Source organism: Babylonia areolata, chromosome 20 (genome assembly GCF_041734735.1).
Source record: "Babylonia areolata isolate BAREFJ2019XMU chromosome 20, ASM4173473v1, whole genome shotgun sequence".
NCBI classification, from domain to species: Eukaryota; Metazoa; Mollusca; class Gastropoda; order Neogastropoda; family Buccinidae; genus Babylonia; species Babylonia areolata.
In genome coordinates, this window is record NC_134895.1 from 52,257,741 (window position 1) to 52,285,563 (window position 27,823).

At 44.9% G+C, this 27,823-nt stretch overlaps 1 protein-coding gene across 2 annotated transcripts in view; it reads left to right on the forward strand.

Annotated features, from left to right (window-relative positions):
• The window catches only part of LOC143294711 (mitogen-activated protein kinase kinase kinase 1-like), a 46,496-nt gene that overhangs the window by 7,386 nt on the left and 11,287 nt on the right, over positions 1 to 27,823 (forward strand). Inside the window, exons 3-17 of one of the 2 annotated variants that reach the window (XM_076606123.1) lie at positions 216 to 248; positions 1,937 to 2,062; positions 4,991 to 5,200; positions 6,102 to 6,218; positions 6,710 to 6,867; positions 9,662 to 9,783; positions 11,176 to 11,263; positions 14,388 to 14,541; positions 15,681 to 15,923; positions 16,911 to 17,032; positions 17,598 to 17,689; positions 19,008 to 20,468; positions 21,517 to 21,686; positions 24,808 to 25,011; positions 26,258 to 26,420. In XM_076606123.1, coding sequence (XP_076462238.1) covers positions 216 to 248; positions 1,937 to 2,062; positions 4,991 to 5,200; positions 6,102 to 6,218; positions 6,710 to 6,867; positions 9,662 to 9,783; positions 11,176 to 11,263; positions 14,388 to 14,541; positions 15,681 to 15,923; positions 16,911 to 17,032; positions 17,598 to 17,689; positions 19,008 to 20,468; positions 21,517 to 21,686; positions 24,808 to 25,011; positions 26,258 to 26,420 — 3,463 coding nt within the window. The remainder of the gene's footprint in view (positions 1 to 215; positions 249 to 1,936; positions 2,063 to 4,990; positions 5,201 to 6,101; positions 6,219 to 6,709; positions 6,868 to 9,661; positions 9,784 to 11,175; positions 11,264 to 14,387; positions 14,542 to 15,680; positions 15,924 to 16,910; positions 17,033 to 17,597; positions 17,690 to 19,007; positions 20,469 to 21,516; positions 21,687 to 24,807; positions 25,012 to 26,257; positions 26,421 to 27,823) is intronic. The other variant, XM_076606125.1, reaches the window with a different exon arrangement.

A 27,823-nucleotide genomic window follows, 5' to 3' on the forward strand; every position in this document is an offset into this window, starting at 1 on the left:
CTGTGTATGTGCGTGGTGTTAACTATTTAAGTTATGCTTCTGGATGCTTAGATGAAAAGACTATAGATTTTTAACAGTAGGTCTCGCTTGTTTCCAGGAATAATGTTTGTTGCATATTTTTGATATTGTGAAATGTGAAGAAAGCTCTCTCAGAGCTGATGCTGTTTATAGACAGAGTTACTCACGCCGCCTCCTCTTCTGTGTATTGGTTTCAGGCTGGGAAAGTTGCCAACACTGGCTGTTCTCAGGTAGGTACCAGTCTGTGTGGCTGTGTGTGTGTGTGTATTGTGTGTGTGCGCACGTGCAGATCCATGTGTGTGTGTGTGTGTGTGTGTGCATCTCTGTGTGTGTCTGTGTTCTGTCAGCAGAGAAACCATTAAAATAGTAAACTTAAGTGGGACTGTTGAAAATATTTTTTTTAGTTCACTGCTAGCTTACTGGTGTATGTGAATTATGATCAGTTAATGACTTTAATGTGACCAGTCGCCTGTTCACGTACACCTCACACATTGTTTGTACCTTAGTGCTGCCTTTCGGGATAATTGTGTACATATCTGTTTGAAAGCAAACACACACACACACACACACACACACACACACACACACACACACACACACAAGCTCCAGAAAAGTGTATGCACAAAAAATCTAAAACAAATTCCTTCCACACCACTATCCCTCCCACCACCAATAAAAACAAAACAAACAAACAAAAAGCCAGAAAAAAAACAAACACCGGTCATATATTGTGAACAGCGTTTGAAATAAACTGTCATTTAGTACATGTCAACAACAAAAAATCTTAAAGGGGGGGGGGGGGGGGGGGACTATAAAGGGAATAGAAAAACCTGAACCAAAACAAGCAAAAACAAACAAAACCTACCCACCATTTTGTTCAGCTGTTGGTTGCAAACAGCGAAGGAACTAAACCAGTGTTGTTTTGCAGTCACACCTTTAGCATTTCACTAGTGGGGTTTTACGATGCACTACAGTTCATATGCATGTGTGGGTGTTAATTTCAGCTCTAGGTGTAGGTAAGGCTCCAGCTGAAGTAAAAAAAACAAACAAACCATATTTGTATTGTTGACGTTCAATCAGATCTGGTAGGATACCTTCAGCCGAAGTAAAAAAAACATATGTTTGGACTGTAGACATTCAGTCAAATCTGGTAGGATGATAATAATAATAATAATAATGGATACTTATATAGCACACTATCCAGAAATCTGCTCTAGGTGCTTTACAAAAACGCTTTTGTTAACATAAAACATTATATCTATGTTACATACACACACCAAAATGTGACCACACACACACATGATCAGGTAGATGAGTGAAATACTACACAGCCCAGAAAGCTGTGGTTGCTGTGAAGTGTGCATGTGTCAGGTTTTATTGTCATTATTATTATTACTTTTCTTTTTATTATTGTTATTATTATTAGTATTGTTTATCTTTCAGAAACTGATTACAGCAAAGTATAAATTTTCTTCTGTCATGTTTTAGTATTATCTATTGTTGATATATTAATTTATTATTCCAAATACTTTTTTTTTTTTTAGGAAGTATTTTTAATTATGTCAGGTTTTAGTAACTTATAAAAATTGTTATGTTTTAAAAGTTTTAGTTTAAAAAAAAAAATGATGAGCTTGTCATTTGATCACTTTCCTCTTTGTTTTATTGATGTAGTGATGGGGGAGTCATACTGAATCGGTCAGACTTGAACTGATACTGTAATGATGGACACTGACCTTTGTTTTTACATTTTTGTTTTTTCTGTTGTTTTCGTTTTTCGTTTTGCTTTTCCCCTTATTTTATTGTGCTAACACTTTGGTTCTTTGTTAATTTGCAGTTGAGATGACCTGTTTGATATGTTGACAGTGATTTTTATGGATGTAATGATGAATGTTCTGTTTCTGTCTCTGTTGGGTCTCAGATTCCTGTCAGTACGTTGATGCGAAGAAAGAGTCAGCACCTGTCCGGGGCAGAATCGGCCTTCACCCGACAGGTGGTCAACAACGGAACCAATGCCCGCAGCAAGAAACTCTCACCTTCAAATTCGGTAAGGCTCTGATCGGATAATGCGGCAGTGGCCACCTGGCTACCACAGTAGAGTTCAGGAGACACAATGGCCAGATCCGTTTGGCGTTGGTCTTTTCTGATCCAGTGATCAGAGTTCGAGGCACCATTTAAATCATAGGGAAAAGGCACTTATCTCTGATTTTCCTTACCTTCAACCCAGGTGTAAATGAGTGCATGACTTAGTTGGGGAAGATTTAAAACTAAAAGGCAGGATGAGTGGATTGGTTCTTGCGTTCTTGTTCTGAGCTCTAGACACAGTGGATATATGAATTTAAGGTAGTAATGAGCTATGAAGGATTAATTGATAGTAGATTTACTAGTTGAGAGAGAGTAATGTGTGACCATGAATTATTCTTTCATACAGTCCTTCACCCCATGGTTAGGGCTGGCGGAAATAATGGAGATGCCTGCCTTCCTGTGCTGAGCCCCAGACACAGTTGGTATGAATGAAAGGCAGTAAAAAGCTATAGTTGTGAGAGAGTAATGTGTGACCATAAATTGTTCTTTCATAGTCCTTCACTACTTGGTTAGGACTGCGCTGGGCAGGCCATGTAGTTCGCATGCCAGACCACCGGCTCCCCAAGAAACTGCTGTACAGCGAACTCCAACATGGCAAGCGCTCCCATGGAGGCCAAAAGAAGCACTTCAAAGACACTCTGAAAGCACTTCAAAGACACTCTGAAAGCTGCTCTGAAGGCCTTCAGCATCAGCCACGACACGTGGGAGCTGAATGCAATGGACAGACATCGTGGCGTTCAGCTGTCCACAAAGGCGTCAAATCCTGTGAGGCCAAAGGAATCGCTGCAGCAGAGCAACACAGACAGGCCAGGAAAAGCAGTGCCAGCAAGTCCCCGACAGCCGCCACCATCCCCTGTCCACACTGCATCAGAACCTTCCGGGCGCGGATTGGCCTGACCAGTTATCTGCGCACCCACAGAGCCCAACCCACCCACCCCCAGGATGACTAGATGGTCCTCGTCGATCCCGACGGACAAACCACAGGACTGGCTGACATTGAGGTGGAACAAGTTGCTGATCGATAGTTTGAAAAAAGGACACAACAGTCGCTGTTTGAAACCATTATCCCTTTTTATGTTAGCCAGAGTCAAGAACTGGAGAAGATTCATCCTTTTTTCAGGTTAGATTTTCATGTTTGTTTCAACAAAAGGAAAAAAGAACTGATAGTCTTTTCTATCTTTTTTTTTTTTAACAATGATAGCAGACAAGACATTGTGAACAACAAGAATAAGAACTAGAAGGTTATAAAAGAAAAAAATCTGAAGCTTAGCATCATTTAGGTACAGGATGCATACCTTAGATATATTACACATATGCTCAGTTATAGTGGCTGAATTTAAATAAATTGATGTTTTATCTTTCTGACTCTTCTTTAGTCCGTAAAATAGTGATACATTTTTGTTTGTTTGTTTTTTGTTGTTGGGTTTTTTTTGTTTTTAATGTCCACACCAGAAACAATACAGGGTAGTATTACATACACAAGTATGTTTGGAGAAAAAAAAGACAACAAAACATCAACTGAAAACAACATAGTAAATGAGAGGGGGGGGGGGGAATGAGAGAGAGAGTGAGAGACCTATCATTTAAATTCATTTTCCCTTCTTTGCCTTTTTTTTTCCATGGAGTGAAGAACAAAAAATGGTGTGTCCTATGGTTACATATATCCAAACATATCAACAATAGTGATACTTTGTTTCACTGATTGATCACTGCATTTTGTGTTGTTTTCAGCAACTGTACCTCAATTGATTTCTTTTTCTTTCTTTTCTCCTGTTTGTAATTATTAATTTGTATGTTTGATGTCAGAAAAATAACATTGAATATTTCTGTATGAATGAATCAAGCACAGATGTTTTTGCTTATCTGACTTGGAGAATGACTGTGCGCAGGTTAGCAGGAATGAGTGGCACAAGTGTAAGACACCTTTGAAAGGACAGCAAATAGAGGGAGAAGGAAAGAGAGGGAGGGAGAAAGAAAATGATAGTTGAGTTTTAATGACCATATTGGCCTTTAGCCTGAAAGATTCAAGTTGTTCAGTGCAGGGGGCTTGGTACTGTGAATGTTTCATTTGATGGAATGTAGTCCTGGATGTCTGTCTGTGTGTGAGGCCTTTGAAGGGTGACTCCTGGCTGTGTTTAAGAGTTATGATGCCCTGGCTGTTTTTCTGGGATTGAGGTCTAAAAGGAGAGTTCATCAGTTCTATGCTTGGGAGGCGCTGCTGGTGAAGTCACATAGACATTAGGCGGGCGCAATAGCCGAGTGGTTAAAGCGTTGGACTTTCAATCTGAGGGTTCCGGGTTCAAATCTTGGTGACGGCGCTTGGTAGGTAAAGGGTGGAGATTTTTCCAATCTCCCAGGTCAACATGTACAGACCAGTAATGCCTGAACCCCCTTCGTGTGTATATGCAAGCAGAAGAAAAAATATGCATGTTAAAGATCCTGTAATCATGTCAGCGTTCAGTGGGTTATGGAAACAAGAACATACCCAGCATGCACACCAAAAGCAGAGTATGGCTGCCTACATGGCAAGGTAAAAACGGTACATACGAGTGAACGTGGGAGTCGCAGCCCACGAACGCAGAAGAAGAAGATAGGCAATAGATATCTGATCCATTGTTCACCAGGGATGAGAGCCCAACGCCCCTTTTCAGCCTGGTGCTCTGTCCTTGGGAAAGGAACGTCACTCCGATTTTCTTCACTCCACCCTGGTGTGAATGTGTACCAGACTTTGCTTGGTGGAAGGTCAATATGACAGACAGAGAGGATTTTGGCCATGCTGTCCTTCGCCGACACAGTGAATTCTCTGCCCTGATGGCTGTAAAAGGCTGTGGAACCTTTAACATAACTCTTAACCTTTATGTATAATACATATATGTGTGTGTGTGTGCAGTTTCGTCAAGCCAACCAATCAGCCAGCAGCACCAGTGCCGGTCGGAGAACACCATCCCAGGGGGATGCGCCATCAACGTACCTGACCCAGAAACGCATCGAGCGAGTCCAGCGCGCTCGCCTCTACCTGTTGCAACAGACAGGGCCCAACTCCTTCCTCATCGGGGGCGACTCCCCGGACCACAAGTTTCGCGTCATCATTGGACCGCAGGTACGCACACACAGGCTCGTGTGTGTGTGTGTGCACGCATTCACATCACAATGAAAAACAACACCACACACCACCACCACCACCGTCACACCACACCACACCCCACACACATGCACATTCGCACACACACACACACACACACACATTGTGCTTCTGTAGTTTGTTGTTGTTTGTTCATTATATTGTACAGTACAAAGCTTTTGTCACAATCAGATTTCTCTGTATGAAATTTGGGCTTCACTCCCCATGGAGAGTGCATTGCCATGGTGCAGTGCCACCCTGGGGTTTTTTTTGGGGGGGGGGGGGGGGGGGGGAGTTTTTTTTCTTTTGTTTGTTTGTTTGGTTTTTGTGGGCAAGTGTATTGGTTTTATTTTTTACCATTGTCAATAAATACTGTAAATATCATTGTTGTTACTGTCATTGATTACACTCTTTGTTACTGTGGTTACCTGCATGATGTGTGTGTTGACTGTTGCAGACGTGTTACTGTGGTTACCTGCACGATGTGTGTGTTGACTGTTGCAGACGTGTTACTGTGGTTACCTGCACGATGTGTGTGTTGACTGTTGCAGACGTGTTACTGTGGTTACCTGCATGATGTGTGTGTTGACTGTTGCAGACGTGTTGCTGTGGTTACCTGCACGATGTGTGTGTTGACTGTTGCAGACGTGTTACTGTGGTTACCTGCACGATGTGTGTGTTGACTGTTGCAGACGTGTAGCTGTGGTTACCTGCACGATGTGTGTGTTGACTGTTGCAGACGTGTAGCTGTGGTTACCTGCACAATGTGTGTGTTGACTGTTGCAGACGTGTAGCTGTGGTTACCTGCATGATGTGTGTGTTGACTGTTGCAGACGTGTTGCTGTGGTTACCTGCACAATGTGTGTGTTGACTGTTGCAGACGTGTAGCTGTGGCCGGGGACCTCACTGCGTTCACGTTCTGTTCGTGATGCTGAGGGTGTTCCAGGTGGGGGAGAGCGATCCCTGTCTTTGGAGCAAAACTCTGAAGAACTACGAGGTGGGTGCCACATCTCGGGGCTTCTGCAAGGCTCTGACTTGACTTAAATGTGAGAGGTGGAGAGAGAGAGAGTGAGGGAGGTTGGGGGGAGTGGGGGGGGGGGGGGGCGAGAGAAAGACAGAAATATGTTCACTTTGCATCCAAGGAAGATGTGGTTATATGTGATTTTCTGTCATTTATCAGAAACTGGCAGTCTTTTTTTGCTCATGTATGTGGTGTTTTTGTGGTTTTTTTAAATACCTTCTTCTTTGTTCGTGGGCTGCAACTCCCATGTTCACTCGTATGTACACAAGTGGGCTTTAATGTGTATGACCGTTGATTTTTAATGTAATGCTCTTCTTTTCTGATTTTGATTAATTGGGTTTGTTTGAAAAAAATTAAGTTTCATACTGTTCACTTTCAACTGACACACATTTTGCATGTCCTTTTCTAGTCGTCTTAAGTTTTTTGTTTTTTAAGCAGAAGATTGCTGTTGTCGATTGTTGGAACAGGTTGAAAACCTCTTTCGAATCTACCACGATAAGCGCAGCTTACGACTTACAAGGCGGCGACAAGAAAAAGCCAAAGAGAACAGCACACCAGAGGAAGGTCGGGAACCAGTAGCCGCCTTGTTGGAAGAAGCTAACACACCTTCTGAAAATGATACGGGGTAGGTTGGTTTGTGTGTGGAAATGGTGCAGGTTGGATGAATGGTTACTGCCGTCAGGGCAGTGAATTCATATTCACTGTGTCTCGGGGCCTGGGCTCGGTATGGTAAGGCAGGGCCTAATCCTCTCTTTCCTCTAGCTGAAGTGAAGTACCCATTCTCACCTGGGTAAAGTAAGGAAAATTGGAGTAAAGTGCCGAATAGTGCACAAGGCTTATTAATGATGCAAGGCTTAATTTCTGCCCCAAATACTGTACCTGTACCTGTAGGTAGAGGGCCCTTGCGATTGAGATTGCACCATAATTTTAGCTCGATTGGCCAAACGAGCTAAGTAAGTTTGTGACCTGACATCAAGTCTCCACACTCAGCTCTTTCAAGTCTGGCCTTATAAGCCACCTCTTCCCAAAATAGCCTCCCTTGCCTGCCTCTTCCTTGTCTTTAGTTTGTACAGTTTTAGAGTTATTCATGCGTGTGAATGACTGGTGCGAAAGCGCTTTGATTTGTCTCTGCACAAGATTCAGCGCTATATAAATACCATTATTATTATTATTATGATTATTACTATTATAAATTACACAAAAAAGTATTAATTTATCAAAAAGCAAACATTTCAAAACCAACAGCAAAAACTACTAAATTCTCAAACTATTCAGTCATAAGTTGAATTTCGAATAAAATAATCCAGCAACTAATCATTGAATAAACAATTAAATAAAAACTTAATTTTTTCCCCACCTGATGTTCGGAACAGTCAAGGCACACTACGTCTCACAGACACACATCACCCGAACTCTGATGCATTCAGACTGACGTTACAGCACATACATATACGCACACACACACATGAACATGCACAGCTCACGATTCACCCACACTTACCACGTGCAAAACATTTTTACATTCATACAGGTATTCTAAATGTACAAATAATATTTCCCTTTCTTCCTCTGGCCACAGGCATTCGTAACTCACTCTGTCACACCCACATAATGTTTTCCCCATCATGTTTCCAGTTTTCTTAAGCCCTCAGATGTTATCCTTATCTGCTGCATCCATTTCTTGGCCCTGTGCACTTTGAGAAACGCCTGTTTACATGAGAGATTATGTGGATAGATGAAATAATGAAAGCGTAAAATTACTAGTTCAGATCAGAATGTATTTTGAAAAGAAAAAGATGGGGTGGTATTGGATGTACACTGAAGTTCTATAAATTAAATTAAGTTTTTTACACCGAATACCCCGCCCCCCAACCCATGCCCCACTAAAGAAAAAATCTGTTATAAGTGGCTGCAGTTATAGTCCTACTTCTTGAATGTCTGAAATGCTTTGCTCTGTGACCTCTTCTTTGTGCAAAAGAAATGCCTCATGGTGTTTCATACACATTGTGTACTTTTTATACTTATACAAATTCTGTTGCTACTAACCAGCCGCCATGGGGAAGTGATTAGTGTCGTGGACTGACGGCTTGGATGATGCAGGTTCGAAATCCCAGTGGTGGGTTTTTCAGCCTGCAGCCGGCTCCTAGCCAGAGTTTAGTGTGCTATGGGCTTAAATGGGGAGACTTGGACCACACAGTCGAGTGTCGTCCACTCGACGGATGCGTCTTTGAGTGTGTTGCTCTAATTACCTGACCAACACTGCAGGTGTCTGTATTTCTCGGGCCTGGTTAATGCCGGGATATCATTATGAAAGGAAGCATAGAGTACAGCCTTGTCACGAAGTCCCAAACCAGACTGGACCTCCATAACAACAGTGTCATCATCATCATCATCCTTCTTCTCCATCATTACCAATATAAACAAAAATGTCTCAAAGTCTGTGGCCTTTCATGCCTTGCTGTCATGGTGACCTCAGTTTCGATACCCCTCCACTTCCGTGCTTGGGGTGAGTCCTGTCAATGCTTTCAGTGTCGGCAGGTTCATGGGGGGGGCTGTAGTTGGAGGGACATGGTGGCGGTCTCCACTTTAGGAGGGACGCTCACTCAGTCTGGCTCCGTGACTAAGCCATTATTGTATCAGTAGGGGGCTTAGTAGGTGGTGTCCTAAGTACATTAAATCAGAACAGGCATCACTGAACACCACCGAAGTGACTCAGCAACAGTGCAGGGTCTCCTCTGGTGTGTGGCCTCCTGGCGACCTAACATCGATGGTTCCCTGTGAATTGCCAGCTCTGGGACTGCAGCAGATGAACCCGAGGGTGGCTGTGTGTGGGAGCAATGCCACTGAAACAGTGCAGATGACGGGGCAGCAAAAAAAAAAAAAAAAAAAAATTGTTGCTACTTCATGACATATGCTTCTTCAGTTCTTGCAGTATCGGTCAGTCTCTGCCACTGGTGCATGACCTGGGAGCGAACAGTTGTCCAGTATTGATTCAGTTCATTTAAAATTCAAAAGACTTTATTAAAGTCTTCTTCAGACAGATAAATCAGAATATTTTCTTTCAGCTCATTCAAATTCACATTCTCGTCAGCAGATAAGAAATGACATGAAAACAGTCAATAGCCCTTCCTTGATTATTATGAACATATCAATCATCATGTCAAAGAAGAAGAAGAAAAAAAAACATCCAGAAAGAAAATTTTACATTTTAAGACTCACAAGTGAAATAAAAAGTAAGTAACCCATACATTCTTCCATGATTTACTATTATATATATATATATATAGTTGTGCCCGAATATGACCATCATAACTGCAGAGGAGACAGCTGCTGTCCTTACTATCTGGGTCTGTGTGTGTGTGTGTGTGTGTGTATCACCCGTGTAGAAGGAAACCATGACAGTGGATGGCTGATTTCAGGAGCACTCGAGAAGAGGAGGACACCTGTCCCATCTGTCTTCTGGAGATGCTGGAAGGGGAAAGTTTGATCAAGTGTGAGAACGGCTGTCACAACCGTCTTCATCACCACTGCATCGCCATTTGTGAGTCCTTGCTTACTTTACTTACGTGTCCGCTATACCCTCTTGGGTGTGGGGTACCATGAAGAATGGTTTCTTCTGTTGCTGTTTCTATGATAGAATTAACGGGGTTTTTTATGAGACTGGGTTGTGGGTGGGGGGCCATGGGGTGTGTGTGGGGGGGGCGGGGGGGGGGGGGGGACAAAGGAAGATGTTTGACAGAGTAAGAGGATGTGAATGGTTTTATTGCAGAATTTTGTTGGTTTTGGGGGTTGGTTTTTTTTTTCCATTTAATCTGTTTTGTTTTAGGTTGGTTTGAGGTCATCCTTAACGGACACTTACCTGCATGCCCACCCATACTTGCAAACATTGTGCACTTCACACACACACACACACACACATGCAGAAACACGTGCATGAGCGCAGACATGCATGTGCATACACACTTGCGCTCGCTTACACACACACGCACACACACACACACGCAAACACACACAAGCATGCATGCATAAAACCCTTCCTGAAGAGAAAAACAGGAAGTCCAGAGTCACTTGTAATCAGCATGCATCAGAGTTCATAGCTTTGTCTTTATTCTCTGTGTGTGAAGCTCCGGGGCCGGGTTGTATGTGGCGATCTTTGCAGCACTAAGCTTGCTTACAGTTAAGCATGTTCCTTAGGATATGTAATTTACCGCGGAGTTGGGAACAGTCTTTACGATAAGCAAACATAGCGCTGCTGAGTTCGTTCATGCAGCTCACCCCAGGTTTACTGTTAGGGGAAAGGAAAGTGAAGGCTGTCTCACAGTGCCCCTGACTAATGCTACAAACAACAACATTGACCACTGCTGTGAAAAGACCACAAGACAACGCTCTGAAAATCTTGACCTCAGGCTCTAGGGCGCAAGCCAGTAGGTCATTAAAACTGAGTTGTGCTAGTAACAAAGTGACCAGCATGACAGAGCTCTGATTGTGTGTGTGTGTGTCGTGTGTGTGAATAGAGTAGAGTAGAATATTTTTTTTGTATTGTCATAAAATCTTAAAGTTTATAAGACACAATAAAACATAAACATGAGCATATTAAGAAGAGAAACATTCGTAAACAAATTTCACCAGCCTTGGCTGTAATTCTGTGTGTGTGTGTGTGTGTGTGTGTGTGTGTTGTGTATGCATGTGTGCATTGTGGGTGTATGTGGGTGTGTGTTGTGGGTTTGTTGTGTGTGTGTGTGTGCCTCTCTGTGCATGTGTTTATTTTGTGTGTGTGTGTGTGTGTGTGTGCCTGTGTTGTGTGTGTGTGTCATGTATGCTGTGTATGTGTTGTGTGTATGTGCCTGTGTGTGTGGTGTGTGTGTGTGATGTATGTTGTGTATGTGTTGTGTGTATGTGCCTGTGTGTGTGTGTGTGTGTGTGTGCATTGCAGGGTTTGAGGAGTGCCGGCGTCAGAACGACCCTCTGAGCTGTCCTCTGTGTCGAACGCCGTGGACCACCAGTACCACGGAGATCAAGACGTAAGTGCAATGTTGCTGGCTGCTGTGGGCATGCACGTTTGTAGTGTACAGGGCTCGTTCAGTCATTAGGAGCTAGATGGCCTTTGTGGACCACCATCCCAGCACCAACTGTCCTTAAGCCCTCTTGGCCGAGGGAGTGGGGATTAAGTTGGGCAAGACACACTCCACTATTTCTCACACGGGTAGTCGGCGACAGCAGTTACCTCCTCTGCTGTTATGGTAGTCATATTCAGTTATGACCGACTGTCATACTGTCGTAGAAGTCTGGAAAAGTCATAGAAATATATGCTTTGCTCTTTATGGTTCTGGAAATTGTTATATGTCTTATGACCAGTACAATCAACAAAGAGCTCAATGCCTTAAAAACAAAAAAAGAAGAAACAGAAAGAGTGAAAATTGAACATCAGTATTGGAATATCCACCAGTCTCTTTTGTCAGTGGTGTAGCAGATGATTCTTTTTTCACTTAGTTTTGCTTTATGTTTGGTATGGACACTTTTTAGTCCAGTCTGGAAAAAAGTATGGAATTTTATTTGGTCACATCTGTAGAAACTTTGGTGGGGGGGGGGGGATCCTAAAAAAAAACCCAGATAGGATGTGTCTGTTATTATGTGTGTTTTGCTGTACCTATTTCCATTTCTCAAAGACTTTTTTGTGGAACAACTCTGAAGAACATTGTGACTGATTGCAATTTGGGGAAAACATTCTCTTTTTACTACAATTTCAATCTATAATTTCACATAAAATTGATGTCTTCTGAATTATGAAGAGCTGATAGTTTATTGACAGATAATATAAAACACACCAGTGTTCACGTTGCTTTCAGTTGCTGTGGAAAGTGGGGAGAGAGGGTTCAGTTCCTGGCCACAATTGTCAGTTTTCTAAATAATTAGGAACTGATGGTTAGTGTACGATAGTCGTGTTTGATTCTGACCAGCAGAGCACAAGATCAGGCAGCTGCTGTCCCAACTATCTGGGCTACACTTGGATTATAGTGGAGAGTGTCCTGTCCAAGTTGATCCCCACTCTCTCAGTCAAGAGGGCTTTAGGACAGTCGGTGTCGGGGATGGTCCCTAAAAGCCAACTAGCCCTCAAGGCTGCAGCACTAAGAGTCAGTGTGATCTTGCCTCATATTTTGATAATCATAGTCCTTAACAAAAGACTATGCTGTAAATGACTTCCCACTGCAATGGAGAGACCATTGGTACTACAGCTCTCAGTCTGCTGTTGGCCCAACTGTAAGCTTATGTCAGTCTGTGATGTAAGCTGAGTGCTGAGGCCCTAGTTAATGACAGCTGATGTAAAGCACTCCGCCTTTCACTTTGATCACAGTTGAAGTGAAAGTTGGGAAGAGAGGGTTCAGATCTTGCCACAACTGTCAGTACAGGGGAGAGAAGAAGAGAAAAAGAGCTACTCAGTGAATTTCCCTTGTCCAGAATAATGCTTCAGTCCCCTGTTTCTTGTGAAGTCTGTCTCTTTTTTTTTTCTTTTTGAATCTGAAGGCAAGATTTTTCGCATCTTGCTCTCCAAAGTTCAAGATAATTTCAGGCATGTTGCAGCTGTTTCATGTATTTGTCTCTTCCTTTCCTTTCTTCCTGGATTACTTGTTTGACATTTTCTCTGTATGAGTACGCACATTTTGTATTCCTTCAGTTGTCCTTAAATTCACCCCACGGGCTTGATATCAATTTTATCCAGCCCAGGAGAGGCAAAAGTTCCTCCAGAAATATGCCCCAGTAATTGCTTGAAAATTCCTTCAGTTTCTTTTTCAGTTTTCCCTCAGCTTCAGGGTTTACCATCCAACAGGGCCCTAGACTCCTGCCTCTCAGTGATTTGAAATTTGAAAAGCTGCACCCATGGAAATATGTCTTGGCTGTTTGCCTTGTAAACTGTCAGCAGACCTGGTCTGGCCTTGTGTGGTCAGCAGTGCTATTTGAGACAGTTGACAAGAATAGCTGTTATGGACTTAACCCCATCCATCCACATCCTAGCCCCACCCCCACCCCCAAAAAGGAAAGAAAAGCAAGTGATAAAGATTACCCTGCTATTGATCAGGGATGGCCTAGAGGTAATGCGTCCGCCTAGGAAGCGAGAGAATCTGAGTGCACTGGTTCGAATTGCGGTACAATTGCCAATATTTTCTCCCCCTCTTGTAGACCTTTAGTGGTGGCCTGGATGCTAGTCATTCGGATGAGACGATAAACCGATGTCCCGTGTGCAGCATGCACTTAGCGCACGTAAAAGAACCCACGGCAACAAAAGGGTTGTTCCTGGCAAAATTCTGTAGAAAAATCGACTTCGATAGGAAAAACAAATAAAACTGCATGCAGGAAAATATACCAAAAAATGGGTGGCGCTGTAGTGTAGCGACGCGCTCTCCCTGGGGAGAGCAGCCCTGAATTTCACACAGAGAAATCTGTTGTGATAAAAAGAAGTACAAATACAAATATTGTCAGTCTTCTCTCTTATTTCATTTGTTTCAACATTGTTAGTGGCTGATATCTTTTCTTTTTTTTTTTAACTCACAGAATGATGCTGTTGTCCTTGGTTTAATGGTATATTGACAGTTGAGTCCAGTGTTGTAGAAGTCCACTTTCATTCCTGGTTTCATTTCAGCCACGGTGAAGGGGAAGAGGAAGGCAGAATGGGGCCAGACTCTTGCCTGCCAAAACACTGTCCGAGTGGGTCTGGTTTCGAATCTCGGTCTCACCCCTTCTTCCTAGTTTGATTGCACCCAGTCATTTGGATCAGATGAAAAACTGTGACCTGTGTGCGGTGCGCACTTAGCACAGTGAAAAAGAACCCCACGGCAACAAAAGTGTTTGTCTTCTGGCAAACCTCATGTTGAAGAAATCCTCTCTGATAGGTACACAAATACAAATGTGTGCACCTCAAGGCCTGGCTAGCATGTTGGGTTTTGCTGCTGGCAGGCATCTGCCTGGCAGATGTGGTGTAGCAGCATGTACAATGGAATAGTTTGAGAACAGCGACGCCTCCACCTGAAACCGAAACTAACAGCTAATGTTTGGAAAAAAAAAAAAAAAAAGAAGGAAAAGAAAAACTGGTGGCAGGATGCTTTGGCCCTTGGTTTAACGGTGCATTGGTAGTTGTGCCCTGTGTTCCAGAAGCACCCACAGCGAGAGTTCCGACGTGCCAGAGGTACCCCCCAACACCCGTTCATCCTCCCCCCAGCCCAGCCGGGAGGAGTCGGATGGCCGGCTGCCTCATGCCGAGCCTGTGGCCCAGGAGTTCCAGCCTCTGGCCGGCCCCTGGATTGAGGTTCGAGTACACTCAGATCACTGCCTGGATGTATGTGTGTGTGTACCTGTGTGTGTGTATGTGGAGATGTGTGTGTTTTCTGAAAGGCCCTTTTTTATGTGTGTGTGTGTGGAGATGTATGTGTTCTCTGAAAGGTCCCTTTGTGTGTGTGTGTGTGTGTGTGTGTGGAGATGTGTGTGTTTTCTGAAAGGCTTAGCAATCTTGACCAGCTTTGATCGCTTGACCCAAAACCTGGTTTTATATTCCTTAAGACCTGTTTCTGCTGACCCAAGACCTTGTGATATATTCCTTAAAACCTGGTTCTACTGACCCAAGAGCTGGTTATATATTCCCTGACCTTGTTCTATTGACCTAAGACCTGGTTATGTATTCCCTAAGACCTGGTTCTGCTGACCTAAGAGTAAGACTGGTTATATATTTCCTAAGACCTGATTCCATTGGCCCATGACCTAGTTTTATTCACCCAAGAAGACCCAGTTATTTTTTCCCTGAGACATGGTTATTTCTTCCCTAGGACCTTCGTTCTGTTAGCTTAAGACCTGGTTATTTTGACCCAAAACCTGGTTCCATTTACCTAAGACCTGGTTCTGTTGACCTGATTATATTGACCCAAAACCTGGTTCCATTTACCAAAGCCCTGGTTCTGTTGAAATTAACAAATAATGAGGCCAGGAGATGAAATGATTAACAAATAGTAAAGAGTGGTAACTCTGTCCATTCACAAGGTACACAACCTCAAGTCAGTGCTGCCTACGCTACCGATTCAGCTAGCACACAGGTAAACAAAAGGTACATTGGAACAAACCCCGACACTTCCTCAAAAAAGGAAGCGCTGGGCCTGTCCTTATACCAATCACCTGACATGTGCACACGGCAGCAAAGACAGAAGAAATGTGCAAACACAAATTAGCCCCCATTCAAGACTGGCATAGCCTCCCTAATCCTGAACAAACCACACAGAACACATGGACAGTACAGAGCAAACACATAGTTGCCTCAGTGGTTTTTCAACTTGAAATTAACAAAGTCTGTTCTGTTGACCTAAGACTGATTATATTCACCAGAAACCTAGTTCCATTTACCTGCATTTACTTCAGACCTGCTGGTTCCTTGTACCCAAGACCTGGTTGTGTTGTCAGGCACTGGGAGAGGACCTGGTCAACTGCCTGTTCTCTCGCAACTGGTCGTTTCGGGAGACGGGGCTGAAGCACCTCAGCAAGGAGATTGTGGCCACCTTGCTGCGCAGCGCCGGAGAGGGTCGCAGCGGTGCCATCGTGTCACCGCCACGCCAGGCGGCCACCCATGCCATGCTGGAGACGGCCTCCAAGATCCTGGCCCACATGTGTGGGGACCCCGTGTACCGCGTCTTCGTCGCCTGTCTGGTGAGCTTTGTTTTGTTTTTGTTTTTTGTTTTTTGCTGCCCCATTATCTGCACAGTTTCAGTAGTATTACTCCCATGTTTTTGTTGTTGTTTTTTGTGCTGCGCCCTCATCTGCACAGTTTCAGAAGCATTACTTACTTGGGGTTTTTTTTGTTGTTTTTGTGTGTGTGCTGCCCCATCATCTGCACAGTTTCAGTAGGATTGCTCCTATATCTTTTTTTTGTCGGTTTTTTTTTTGTGCTGCGCCCTCATCTGCACAGTTTCAGAAGCATTACTCTTAGCCGTTTGAAGAGCACAGGAACAGGAGTCATGATGGCTGCCGGAAAAAGAGGGCGCTAGTCAGGGGGGCAAAGGGGAGGTTACCTACTTCCGAGAGGTTATCGGCCGGAGCTGCTTTCGTTTTCTCCGCATAGGCGGATAGTAGTTTGCACAGGACAGGAATGTCAGACCCCTGCTAGGGTCTGCACTAGTGGGTCACAGTAAGTATGTTACTTAAACGTAATTTTAGAAAGAAAATTTCCTATTTTTGACGCTGTTGTTTTTTGTGGTGCTACCTATATCTACACAGTTTCTGTAGCATTCCTCCCATGGTTTTTTGTAGATTTTTTTTTTTTGTACTGCCCCCTCATCTGCACAGTTTCAGTGACATTTCTCCCACGCCATTCGTTCTGAGTTCCCCCATACACTGCCACAGCCAGGTTTGTCTGTCACAGTCCCATATTGGCAGCAGCTCAGTGACTCGGCAACAGTGCAGGATCTCTTTTGATTCATGGCCCACAGCGACCTAACATCAACGGTTCCCTGTACCCTACCACTCCCACCATCAGCTTCCTTCTCTCTCTCTCTCTCCCCTCTCTCTGTGTCTCCTCTCTCTCTCTCTTTATGTTATGTTTCTTTAATAAACTGTTGAAATCTAGTAGAACAAAACTCAAAGACCATTTAAATCTTGGTTCTAAGATAACAGTGAGATATGTGTGTGTGTGTGCAGCGATCTGTTCGGATGTTACTGTCTTACACTCCATGCCGAGACGAGCATCAGAGGCAGCGCCTGCAGAAACTGCTGACGCCGATCGTTGGTGCCATCTTTCACAAGTGTACAGATGGAAACAGGTGCTTTGACCATTTATATTTCCACTTGTGTAACTGTGGTCTTTCTGTTTGGACCTTGTCTCTGTCTCTGATTTCAGGGTTGAAATTGAAAGGGTACTACTGCTGAAGAATTAAATGATACTGACAGCAGTAGTTTCCGCAGTAACTTTGTTTATGAATTGCATATGTTCAGAGGCTCGTTCAAGTTGTCAGTAAACAGCTTCTGTCTTTTAACTCTTTCACCATCAGTTTGTTCAAAGTGGAAAATTCCCTTGTGCTATAAACACAGAAAAGATGGTGTCTAAGAATACCTGGGGATTCCCTGTGATATTGTAGAAAATATGGCGTATCCTGCCACTGAAACAAAATTAAGAGCATTATGTTCATAGATAACAGACCCATGATCTGGTCGCATTTCATTGACATGGGTGGTCAGCCTGGCTGGTGCTGAAATGCAAAGAAAGGGATGATTTGTTTTATAGACACACGCACACACACATTCACACATGTTTACCAGATTGACACACATTTCAGACAAATAACGTTTACTGTCAGTGAAGTGAGGGGATGGGTGTGGTGTGGGCAGACGGACCAGTCAGCTGTCGCTGTCCACCTTGCTGGAGCTGGCCAAGGGGCAGGCTGGGGAACTGGCCGTGGGCCGGGAGATCGTCAACCCAGGTATTATTTTGCTTTGTCATGTGTGAAAGTCCGTGCACGATAGTTTGTACCTTGTTCTAGTTGTGTGTGTGTGTGTGTGTGTGTTTGTGTGTGTTTACTGAGCTTAAAAACGTGACAATTGGTTATTATGAATGTGCAATATGTAGGATGAATAATGTGCAATATGCAGGATGAATGTACAGTGGAATATGTCTAATGCTAACGTCCATATTCTAAATATATTTCTGTGAATAATTACAATGTAATAATTAATTGCAATGTTTTAAAAGCGAATATGAGAAATGCTTTTATTTGAGAACATGTTTATTACTCTTGTTCAATCAAGTAATCCGCGTGTGTGTGAGGGGTGGGTGGGTGGGTGCGGGTGTGTGCTGATTATCTGGTTGTGGTTTTCCGCAATTTATCTTTATTCTTATCTTGTCTATTATAATCAATGTGCAATATAGTAGGCTATGCTTATAATTATATTCAAAATAATATTTCTTAATTCTTTCTGTTCTTACATTAAGAATATGAGTTATTACCTGCAATGTGTGGATGTATATATGAAACGGTGTGTGTGATATTTTTTACATTTGTGTCTTCGTAATATTTGTAAACGCTGTTGTTGACTTTTACAGTTATGGTCCCCATGTTGTTTACTTGTCTGTGTTGTGATAATGCACCTGACCAAATTTCTCCAGTTGGAGATAATAAAGTTATTCTTAATATTTTGCAGAGATGCTGACTGTTACGAATTCACCGTAGTTTGTTACACTCAGCTGCAGTTTGTTCTGACATTATGCCATCGTCATATTTGTTTGGACGAGTTCATTTTCGACTACACAGCTTGGTGACATGCCTTCTTCTCATTACATTACCCAGACACTCTAGACTTAGCGATCGTGAGGCCAGGGCAGTCACTACTAACCTTGGTCTCACATGATGATGCTTAGCTAATGATAAAATGGACGTTTGCTGATGTGGCTTGGAGTCTGAGAGTTCCTGCTAAATTCAAAATCTTCCTACCAAATTTCCTGATTGTTCCCACAAACATTGGACTGGGGTTGGCATCACTGATTCTGTCACAACAGATTTCTCTTGTGTGGAATTTGGGCTGCTTACCACAGGGAGAGGGCGTTGCTACAGTCCTTTCCTTTTTCTGCATGTGAGTGTATTGAATGACAGGAAATGAATGATGAGCACCCATTGGCAGCTGTCAGGTAGGCAGCCTGTTGTACAAATGACCCCGAGTTTGTAAAGTGCTTAGAGCTTGGTCTTTGACCAAGGATAGGCATTATACAAGTATCATATCATGAAGAAACTGATGACGTTGCAGGCACGGAGGGGCTGCACGGCCTGGACTTTGTGGTGCGTTGCGCCACAGAGGACTATGAGCTGAACGCCAAGCCCTGGCAGTGGCTGCTGGGCCGGCTGTACGTCATCGACAAGCTGATGGAGGAGTTCCCCAACGAGTTCCTGCCCCGCCAGGAGGCCCCCGACTCGGCAGGTGCAGCGGAGGACGTGGGGGAGGCCCCTGAGGAGGCTGGGGCAGCAGCCGGGGAGTACCCCCCGCGGGGGGACCAACAGCCCCCCCTGGTGAACTATGAGCGGCTGATGCGGGTGGCGCACTTCTCAGTGAAGGCGGTGTGCAGCTCCCACATGCGCATCGCACGGATGTCGCGGCGTGTGTTCCTAATGAGCGGCAAGCTGGGTTCACACATCGACACGGTCATCGACCAGCTGGAGGACCTACTCAACAACCTATCCGCCTCCTCCTCCATCCTCTCCCTCAAGCGCAAGCTGCGCCGCATCGTGGCCGACTTCCAGCTGTCAGAGAAGATTGTGCACGAGCTGCAGCACGGCTGCGAGAAGCTGGCAGGGGGGAGGTTTGAGTCCTCCAACTCCACCCCTCTAGACTCTCCCGTGTCCACCCCACGCTGCAACTCCCCCAACACCGTTGGGTCAGAGGAGGCGGCGGCGGTGGTTGGGGGTGAGGGTGGGGGGAAAGTGGCGGGAGGGGGTGTTGCAGTGGAGAAAGGAGGCGGTGGGGCGCCGGCAGTCCCCCCCAACACTCCCACCCACCGGACCCGCCGCAAACTGAGGAGGCACTCTGCACGGCGTAGCTTTCGGGATGCCACGGTGGTTAAAGCCCCCCCGGCCTCGCCGGACGAGAGCCAGGCGGAGGTGAGTGACAGGAGCTGCGAGATGAAGGACGACGTGCTGACTGTGGTGGAGAACAGCATCGAAATGAGGACCACCTTGCCCCACACCCCACCCAACCCACCCCGCACCCTGGCCTGCCTCACCCCTGTCATCAAGGTCAGGCCCCCCTCCACCTCTGAAGAGCTGATGAACATCGTGCGCCATACGGAGGACCTCAGCCTCAACCTTCACATCCAGTCGGACCTCCCCAGCGTCTCGCAGGCAGCGATGGCAGAAGAGCACATGGTGCTGGATGAGGGGGAGATCAAAACCCCGCCCGACTCAGCCCTCCCTCCTCCGGAAACGGAAACGGAAACCACCACCGCAGGCGGTGCCAGAAAGTGCTGCTGTGCCTGTCACAACCGTGAGAGCGGACTGTACGACGACGCGGCATCGCAGACGTCGGGAACGGCGGCTGTGCCTAACTCCCCGGAGAGCTTTCGAAACCGGTTCCACACGGCAGAGCAGGAGTCAATGAGCAGTGACGACTTCCTGGAGTTCAGCACACCCTCCAGCTCCACCAATGAGAAACCTGTGTCCTTCAAGTCGGAGGTGGCTGAGTCGCCCAAAAGTTCCCCCAGTCACACGCTCAGTGGTGAGTAGGGTTCTCCTTCTAGAACTCCTTCATGTCAAGGTGTACGTGCATTGTGCTGTTGCAGCTGCATTCTTCTACTCCTCCTTTTTCTTTGTCGTCTTCTTCTTCTCTGTTCTTCTTCATCTTCTTCTCCTCCTTTTTCAGATTCATCTTCTTCTCTTCCACCTCCCTTTTCTTCATCTTCTCCTTTTTCTTCATCTTCTTCTTCTCCTCCTCCTTTTTCTTCTTCTTCTCATGTCTCCTCCCCCTTTTTCTTCATCTTCTTCTCCTTTGCCATCTCCTTCATCTCTTCCTCCTCTCCCTTCTCCTTTTTCTTCATTTCCGTCTTCTCCTCTTCCTCCTCCTCCTTTTTAGCACTTAACTCTGTGCGCAGTCATTGGGGTGTCACTGTGAAGAACTGAAGAAGGTAATTCAATAATTGTGTTGAATTTGTAATCGGACTTTAGTCATGACAGAAATGTACCCATACTGGTTTTATCTCATTTCACTCACAGACGTGGATTCACAAAAAGAACATGCAGAATAATGTTGCAGTGAAAGTAAGCAGTTTACCTTTTAGAATGCACAAGTATGTCTCCAGCATCAGATGGAGAGAACTATGACAAAACTGATAACTGATCCTTTGGAAAGAACATGTGTTGAACTTGATTCCATTGATAAGCGCTGAAGTGTATTTGGTCGTTTGTGGCACTGAAGTCTGCTGCACAAAGCGCAGGCAAAAAGAACATACTTGACAGCCAGAAGGCAAAACGTACATCTAGCCTTGAAACTTGACACACCCATGGCAATAATGCACTGTGTGTGTGTGAACATACTTGACAGCCTGTAGGCAAAGTTCACATCTATATAGGTTATGTTATGTAAAATGAGTCACCCCTGCCCATGACAACAATGTGTGAACGTACTTGACTGCCTGTAGGCAAAACGCACATCTAGGCGAAACCAGACGCACAGTGCCAAAACCTTTTTTTTTTTTCAGTGTTAACATAAAATGAATCACCCCTGCCCATGACAATGATGCACTGTGTGTGTGTGTTGGTGGGTGCAGAGGCGAGTGGGAATGGGGAGTGTGCATGCAAGGAGGAGGTGGAAAAGGAGGAAGCAGAGGCACTGGCCAAGGCGATGGAGGTGTCGGAGGTGCAGACCCCCATCCCCATCGTTCCCGGCCTCACCCCCACTGCCAGGGAGGAGGTCATCACCATCCGCATCCAGCCTGATGTATGTGTGTGGGTGGGCGTGGGGGTGGTTTGAAGGATGTGTGTGTGTGGGGGGGGGGGGATTGGTGTGTGTTAGTGCCACTGTCAGTGTGTGTGTGTGTGTTGCTGTCAGTGTGTGTGTTTGTGTGTGCGTGTCACTGTCAGTGTGTGTGCCACTGTCAGTATGTGTGTGTGTGTGTATGTGTACGTTACTTTCAGTGTGTGAGTCATGATGGCTGCCAGAAAAAGAGGGCGCCAGTCAGCGGGGGCAAAGGGGAGGTAACCTACTTCCAGGAGGTTATCGGCTGTAGCTACTTTCGTTTTCTCCGCATAGGCAGATATTAGTTTGCACAGGACAGGAATGTCAGACCCCTGCCGGAGTCTGCACTAGTGGGTCATGGTAAGTATGTGTAATTAAACGTAATTTTAGATAGAAAATTTCCTGTATGGCTGCCTACACGGCGGGGTAAAAACAGTCATACATGTGAAAGCCCACTCATGTACATGATCAATACCAGTGAACGTGGGAGTTGCAGCCTGTGAACGAAGAAGAAGTGTCACATTGTGTGTGTATGTGTCATGTGTGTCAGTGTGTGTGTGTCACTGTCAGTGTGTGTGTCACTGTCAGCATGTGTGTGTCACTGTCAGCGTGTGTGTGTCACTGTCAGTGTGTGTGTGTCACTGTCAGCATGTGTGTGTCACTGTCAGTGTGTGTGTGTCACTGTCAGTGTGTGTGTCACTGTCAGTGTGTGTGTGTCAGTGTGTGTCACTGTCAGTGTGTGTGTGTGTCACTGTCTGTGTCACTGTCAATATATTTGTGTCACTGTCAGTGTGTTTGTCACTGTCAGCGTGTGTCACTGTCAGTGTGTGTGTGTGTCACTGTCAGTGTGTGTTTCACTGTCAGTGTGTGTGTCACTGTCAGCGTGTGTGTGTCACTGTCAAGCATGTGTGTTGGGGACTGGTGTGTGCGGCAGTGAGTGACTGCATGGGTGGAGATGTGACTGTGAAAGGGTATCTGTGTATATATATATGCCTGTCACTGTTACTAGTGTCAGTGTCAGTGTCAGTGTGTCTCTTTGTGTCTGTCAAGCATGTGTATGTATGTGAGTGTGTGTGTGTTTATATTTTATGTGTGTGTCACCGTCAAGCGTGTGTGTGTGTGTGGCTGTTGTGAGTATGTGTGTCTCTTGTCAAATGTGTGTGTGTGGTTCGTTAGAGAGTGTGAGACAGAGAGATTGTGAGTCTGTGTGCGGGAGAGAGTGCAATCTGTGATATTAAGTGTGATCTCTAGAAACAAATAATGGAAGTATGATGAACACACACACACAAAAAAAATCTTCATTTCAAGCAATAGATATTTATATTTTGGCTATCCTTTTCTAAAAATTCGATAGACATTTTGTTAGTTTCACTGTTTTTTTGTTGTTGTTTTTTTGTTTGTTTTTTTATATTTTGATTTAAAGGAAAAATGTCAGAAAGGTACAAAAATTACTGTTTGTTTTGCTTGGTTTAATATTTTTCAATTTTGAATTTTCGTTTGATTTACTAATTCATAAATTATGCAAGTAAAAAAAATGAAGATTGAACTTTGCTTTGTTTAATCTTTTTCACTCTCTAAATGATAATTTATTTAGTTCACTACAGGTTGTACTTTGCTTGGTCATTTTCTCTTTATAAAAGTGTTATAGCTTGCCGGCAGTGTCACCTGCACCGCCCACCCTGTCCCCCTTCCTTCCCCATCCCTTCACCCTCCCTCCCCACCCCCCTCACACCCCAACCCTTTCTTATCTCCCTCCCTGGTCCATCCAGTCTTGAGGTCGCGCTGACACCGCACCACCTCCCTCCTTCCATGCCCCATCCCCAACCCCCACCCCTCACCCCCACTCCCTAGTTGGCCGTCTTTGGTCAGCAACGCCATGTGACCCGCCCCAGCTGTTGAAACATGTGCAGTTATGTGATGTCTGCCGCAATCCCCATGCTGAAATAAATATGTTAGTGTCAGCATGTCGGAACATCCCAGTAAGGCGGTTTGTCTTTCAGGTTGCCCCTCCCGCCCTCCCACCTCCCCACCTCCCTTTCCCTCTCCCCTCTCTTTGTGACGCAGTATGTTGGACTTGTTGTCACAGAATGTGTGTAGAAACAGATTTTGAAGTGAGCGAATCAGATCAATCTGTTGAATTGGACGAATCGGGATTAAGCAGTGAATCTGTCAGTCCTTCACATTGCATCACTGGGACAAGTCGAGATTGGTTTCTCAGTTGGGGGAGTAAGTGTTGTAGTTTGCATTACTTTTTTTTAGTATGCACAGTATTTTGTGGGAAGGGATAAAACCAGTCAGCACAGCAAGTTCTTAGCTGTCTCCCAGAAGAACTGCAAGTGACATAGACTGACTGATCAGTGATGTGAGGTGCTAAGGAAATCCTTGATGGGCTGTGTGCTGCTTTAGGTGTAGGGTGAACTTTTTACTGTGTGCTGCTTGTAGGAAGTACTTTAACTCACTCAGTACGGCCAGTCCTCTCTTCTCCTCTACACAGACCCCTCGGATGTCCAGTGGGTGTCTCAATGACCCAACCTTTAACTTCCGTCGTCAGAATTGTGGTATTCTTTGTCAGCATTCACCTCTTCAGTATAAGAGCCTTCCGCATGCAATATTTTGATGATGGTAATTGGGGTGAAACGCTGTTAACGTCGTCTCTTTCGCCGTTCGTATGGAGAGAGTTAAGTGAAGGGTGAAGAGCTTTATGCAGGGCTGTGTGTTGCTTTTGCTAAGTAGGGTGAACTGCTAAGTGTATGTACTGTATTGTAAAATAAACACTCTATAAAAACCACTCCATGTGGCCCAGTTGATGGTGTGAGGAGAGAGTGAGTGAGTATATGCAGCATCATAATTGATCCATCATCCCTCTCTCTTGGAATCGAACCACTGAAATGAACAGATTTTACAAATGTAAACTGATTTAGTTTGATAATTCATTCACAAATGGAACAGGTGAATGTGTAAACTGATTTTGATTTAATAATTCTTAAACAAAATTGAACAGGTGAATGTCAATGTGGGCACATTTAACCCACCCCACCACCTCCCCCACTAAAAAATTTTTTTTTTAAAACCACACAACAAAGGTCACGTTTTGATTGTTCAGGATATGGACTCCAAGAGCATGGTGAAGTGCTCATTGTCATCGGGGAGCGGGGGGGAGAGCTGGTGCCAGAGCCAGAGCCAAGGCCCCCAGATGTACTACGAGGGCATCCACTGGATCAAGGGGCCGCTGCTGGGCACGGGGGCCTTCTCCACCTGCTACCAGGCCCGCGACGCTCAGACCGGGGTCCTCATGGCCGTCAAACAGGTCAGTCAGTCACCCTCTGTCCTTGTCCTCATGGCCGTCAAACAGGTCAGACAGTCACCCTCTGTCCTTGTCCTCATGGCCGTCAAACAGGTCAGTCAGTCACCCTCTGTCCTTGTCCTCATGGCCGTCAGACAGGTCAGTCAGTCACCCTCTGTCCTTGTCCTCATGGCCGTCAAACAGGTCAGACAGTCACCCTCTGTCCTTGTCCTCATGGCCGTCAGACAGTCACCCTCTGTCCTTGTCCTCATGGCCGTCAGACAGGTCAGTCACCCTCTGTCCTCTTCCCTTGTCGTCTTTTCCTGAAAATAATGTTGCACTTAGTTTTGTGCCCTTTCTCTTGAAGAACTCAGGGCGCTTTGCATGAAGTAAAAAGTTGCAGTTACATGAATCACGCATGACCACTCTCTCTCTCTCTCTCTCCTTCTTCTCCCTCCCACCTTCTCTCACTCCTCATACATTTACATGCAAAACAAGTTGGCAGGCATTGGGCAGTATGTAGTAGGAAGAAGCTGAGAGTGCTGACAGATAGGTTTTGAAAAGATGAGTTTAGTTTTAACTAAGTGTAAATGGGGTACCTGATTTGATTGGTAGGTTAGGTCACTCAGTACAGCCAGTCCTCTCTTCTCCTCTACACAGACCCCTCGGATGTCCAGTGGGTGTCTTAATGACCCTACCTTTAGCTTCCATCGTAAGAATTGTGGTATTCTTTGTCAACATTCACCTCTTCAGTATGAGAGCCTTCCGCTTGCAACATTTTGATGATGGTAATTGGGGTGAAACGCTGTTAGCGTCGTCTCTTTCGCCGTTCGTATGGAGAGAGTTAAGTTGCTTATCTGCTAGTACAGTGTCCATGAAGGTCTGGGTTTTGAATCCTTGCCCTTTCTCCCAAGTTTGAACAGAGTGTCTAGTCATTCAGATGAAATGATAGACCGAGGTCCTGTTTGCAGCATGCAGTTTGTGTACTGGAAAAGACCCCATGGCAACATGAGTGTCGTCCTCTGGCCAAATTCTGCAGAAGAAATCCACACGGTTGACACAGATATATCTTTCTGTGTGTGCACTCACGGTCAGATTGGCATATATCAGGCTTGTGCCTAGCAGATTTTTACCGTATATATATATATATATGGATTTGTGCAAACACAGTGACGCCTCCTAGAGAAACTGAAACTGAAACTGAAACTAAGCTTTCAACCACAGTTGTCAGTCTGATCATCACTAATGTTGTGTGTGTGTGTGTGTTCAGATCTCGTTCTGTCGGAACTCGTCGACAGAGCAGGAAAGTGTGGTGGAGGCAATCACGGCAGAGATCCACATGATGGCGCGCCTCAGCCACCCCAACGTGGTTCGAATCCTGGGCGCCACCAAGCAGGGCTGTCACTTCAACATGTTTGTGGAGTGGATGTCAGGTCTGTGTGACTCTGTTTAACAACAGCTCTGTGTGTGTAATTAATAGTTCCTGTGTTGGTTTCAGTGCGTTACAATGTGCGTAAAGAAAACAGTTTTAAGTTGGGTTGTCGCTTCAGCGTGGTTGTGTGTGTGGATGTCGGGTCTGAGTGAAGATTTAACAATAATGGCAGCATAGGAAGCGAGATAATCTGAGCGCGCTGGTTCGAATCACGGTTCAGCCGCCGATATTTTCTCCCCCTCCACTAGACTTTGAGTGGTGGTCTGGACGCCAGTCATTAGGATGAGACGATAAACCGAGGTCCCGTGTGCAGCATGCACTTAGCGCACGTAAAAGAACCCACAGCAACAAAAGGGTTGTTCCTGGCAAAATTCTATAGAAAAATCCACACCGATAGGAAAAACAAATAAAACTGCACGCAGGAAAAAATACAAAAAAATGGGTGGCGCTGTAGTGTAGCGACGCGCTCTCCCTGGGGAGAGCAGCCCGAATTTCACACGGAGAAATCTGTTGTGATAAAAAGAAATAGAAATACAAATACAAATGCTACAGAGTTCTTTGTTGGATAAGCATGTGACAGTGTGTGTAAATTAAGTTCATTGTTGGTTTCAGTGTGTAATGAGTTGTGTATTGGTTCCAGTGTGTGTAATGATGTCTCTGTGTGTTATGAGTTATGTGTTAGTTTCAGTGTGTTGCAGTTAGTGTAATGAGTTCTGTGTTTGTTTTAGTGTGTTACAGTGTGTGTAATGAGTTTTATGTTGATTTCAGTGTGTGTGTGTAAAAGCTCTGTGTTCGTTCGTTTGTTCTTTAGTTTAACGTCTTTTCACTGTAAGTGTTCGTTTCAGCGTGTTACAGTGTGTGTGTGATGAGTTCTGAAAACAGTGATGGACTGGCAACATTGCAGAATGGACAGGAAAACCGTGTGCAGAGACCCTAGCTTGAACACACAACCAGCAGACCTGGGGGAAACCTGGTGAACGGTTATTTTGTGCGGTGCCCCAAAGAGTCTTCATAGTGTTGAGGGAGAAAAATGGGTTCTGTTTGACAGTATGTGTGATGAGTTCTGTGCTGGGTTCTGTGTTAGTTTCAATGTGTGTAATCAGCTGTGTGTTGGTTTCAGAGTGTGTAATCAGTTCTGTGTTTGTGTTGGAGTGTGTGATGAGCTCTGTGTTGGTTTCAGTGTGTGTACTTAGTTCTGTGTTAGTTTCAGTGTGTGTAATCAGTTCTGTGTTGGTTTCAGTGTGTGTAATGAGTTCTGTGTTGGTTTCAATGTGTGTAATAAGCTCTGTGTTGGTTTCAATGTATGTAATCAGTTTTGTGTTGGTTTCAGAGTGTGTAATCGGTTCTGTGTTTGTTATAGAGTGTGTAATGAGCTCTGTGTTGGTTTTAGTGTATGTAATGAGT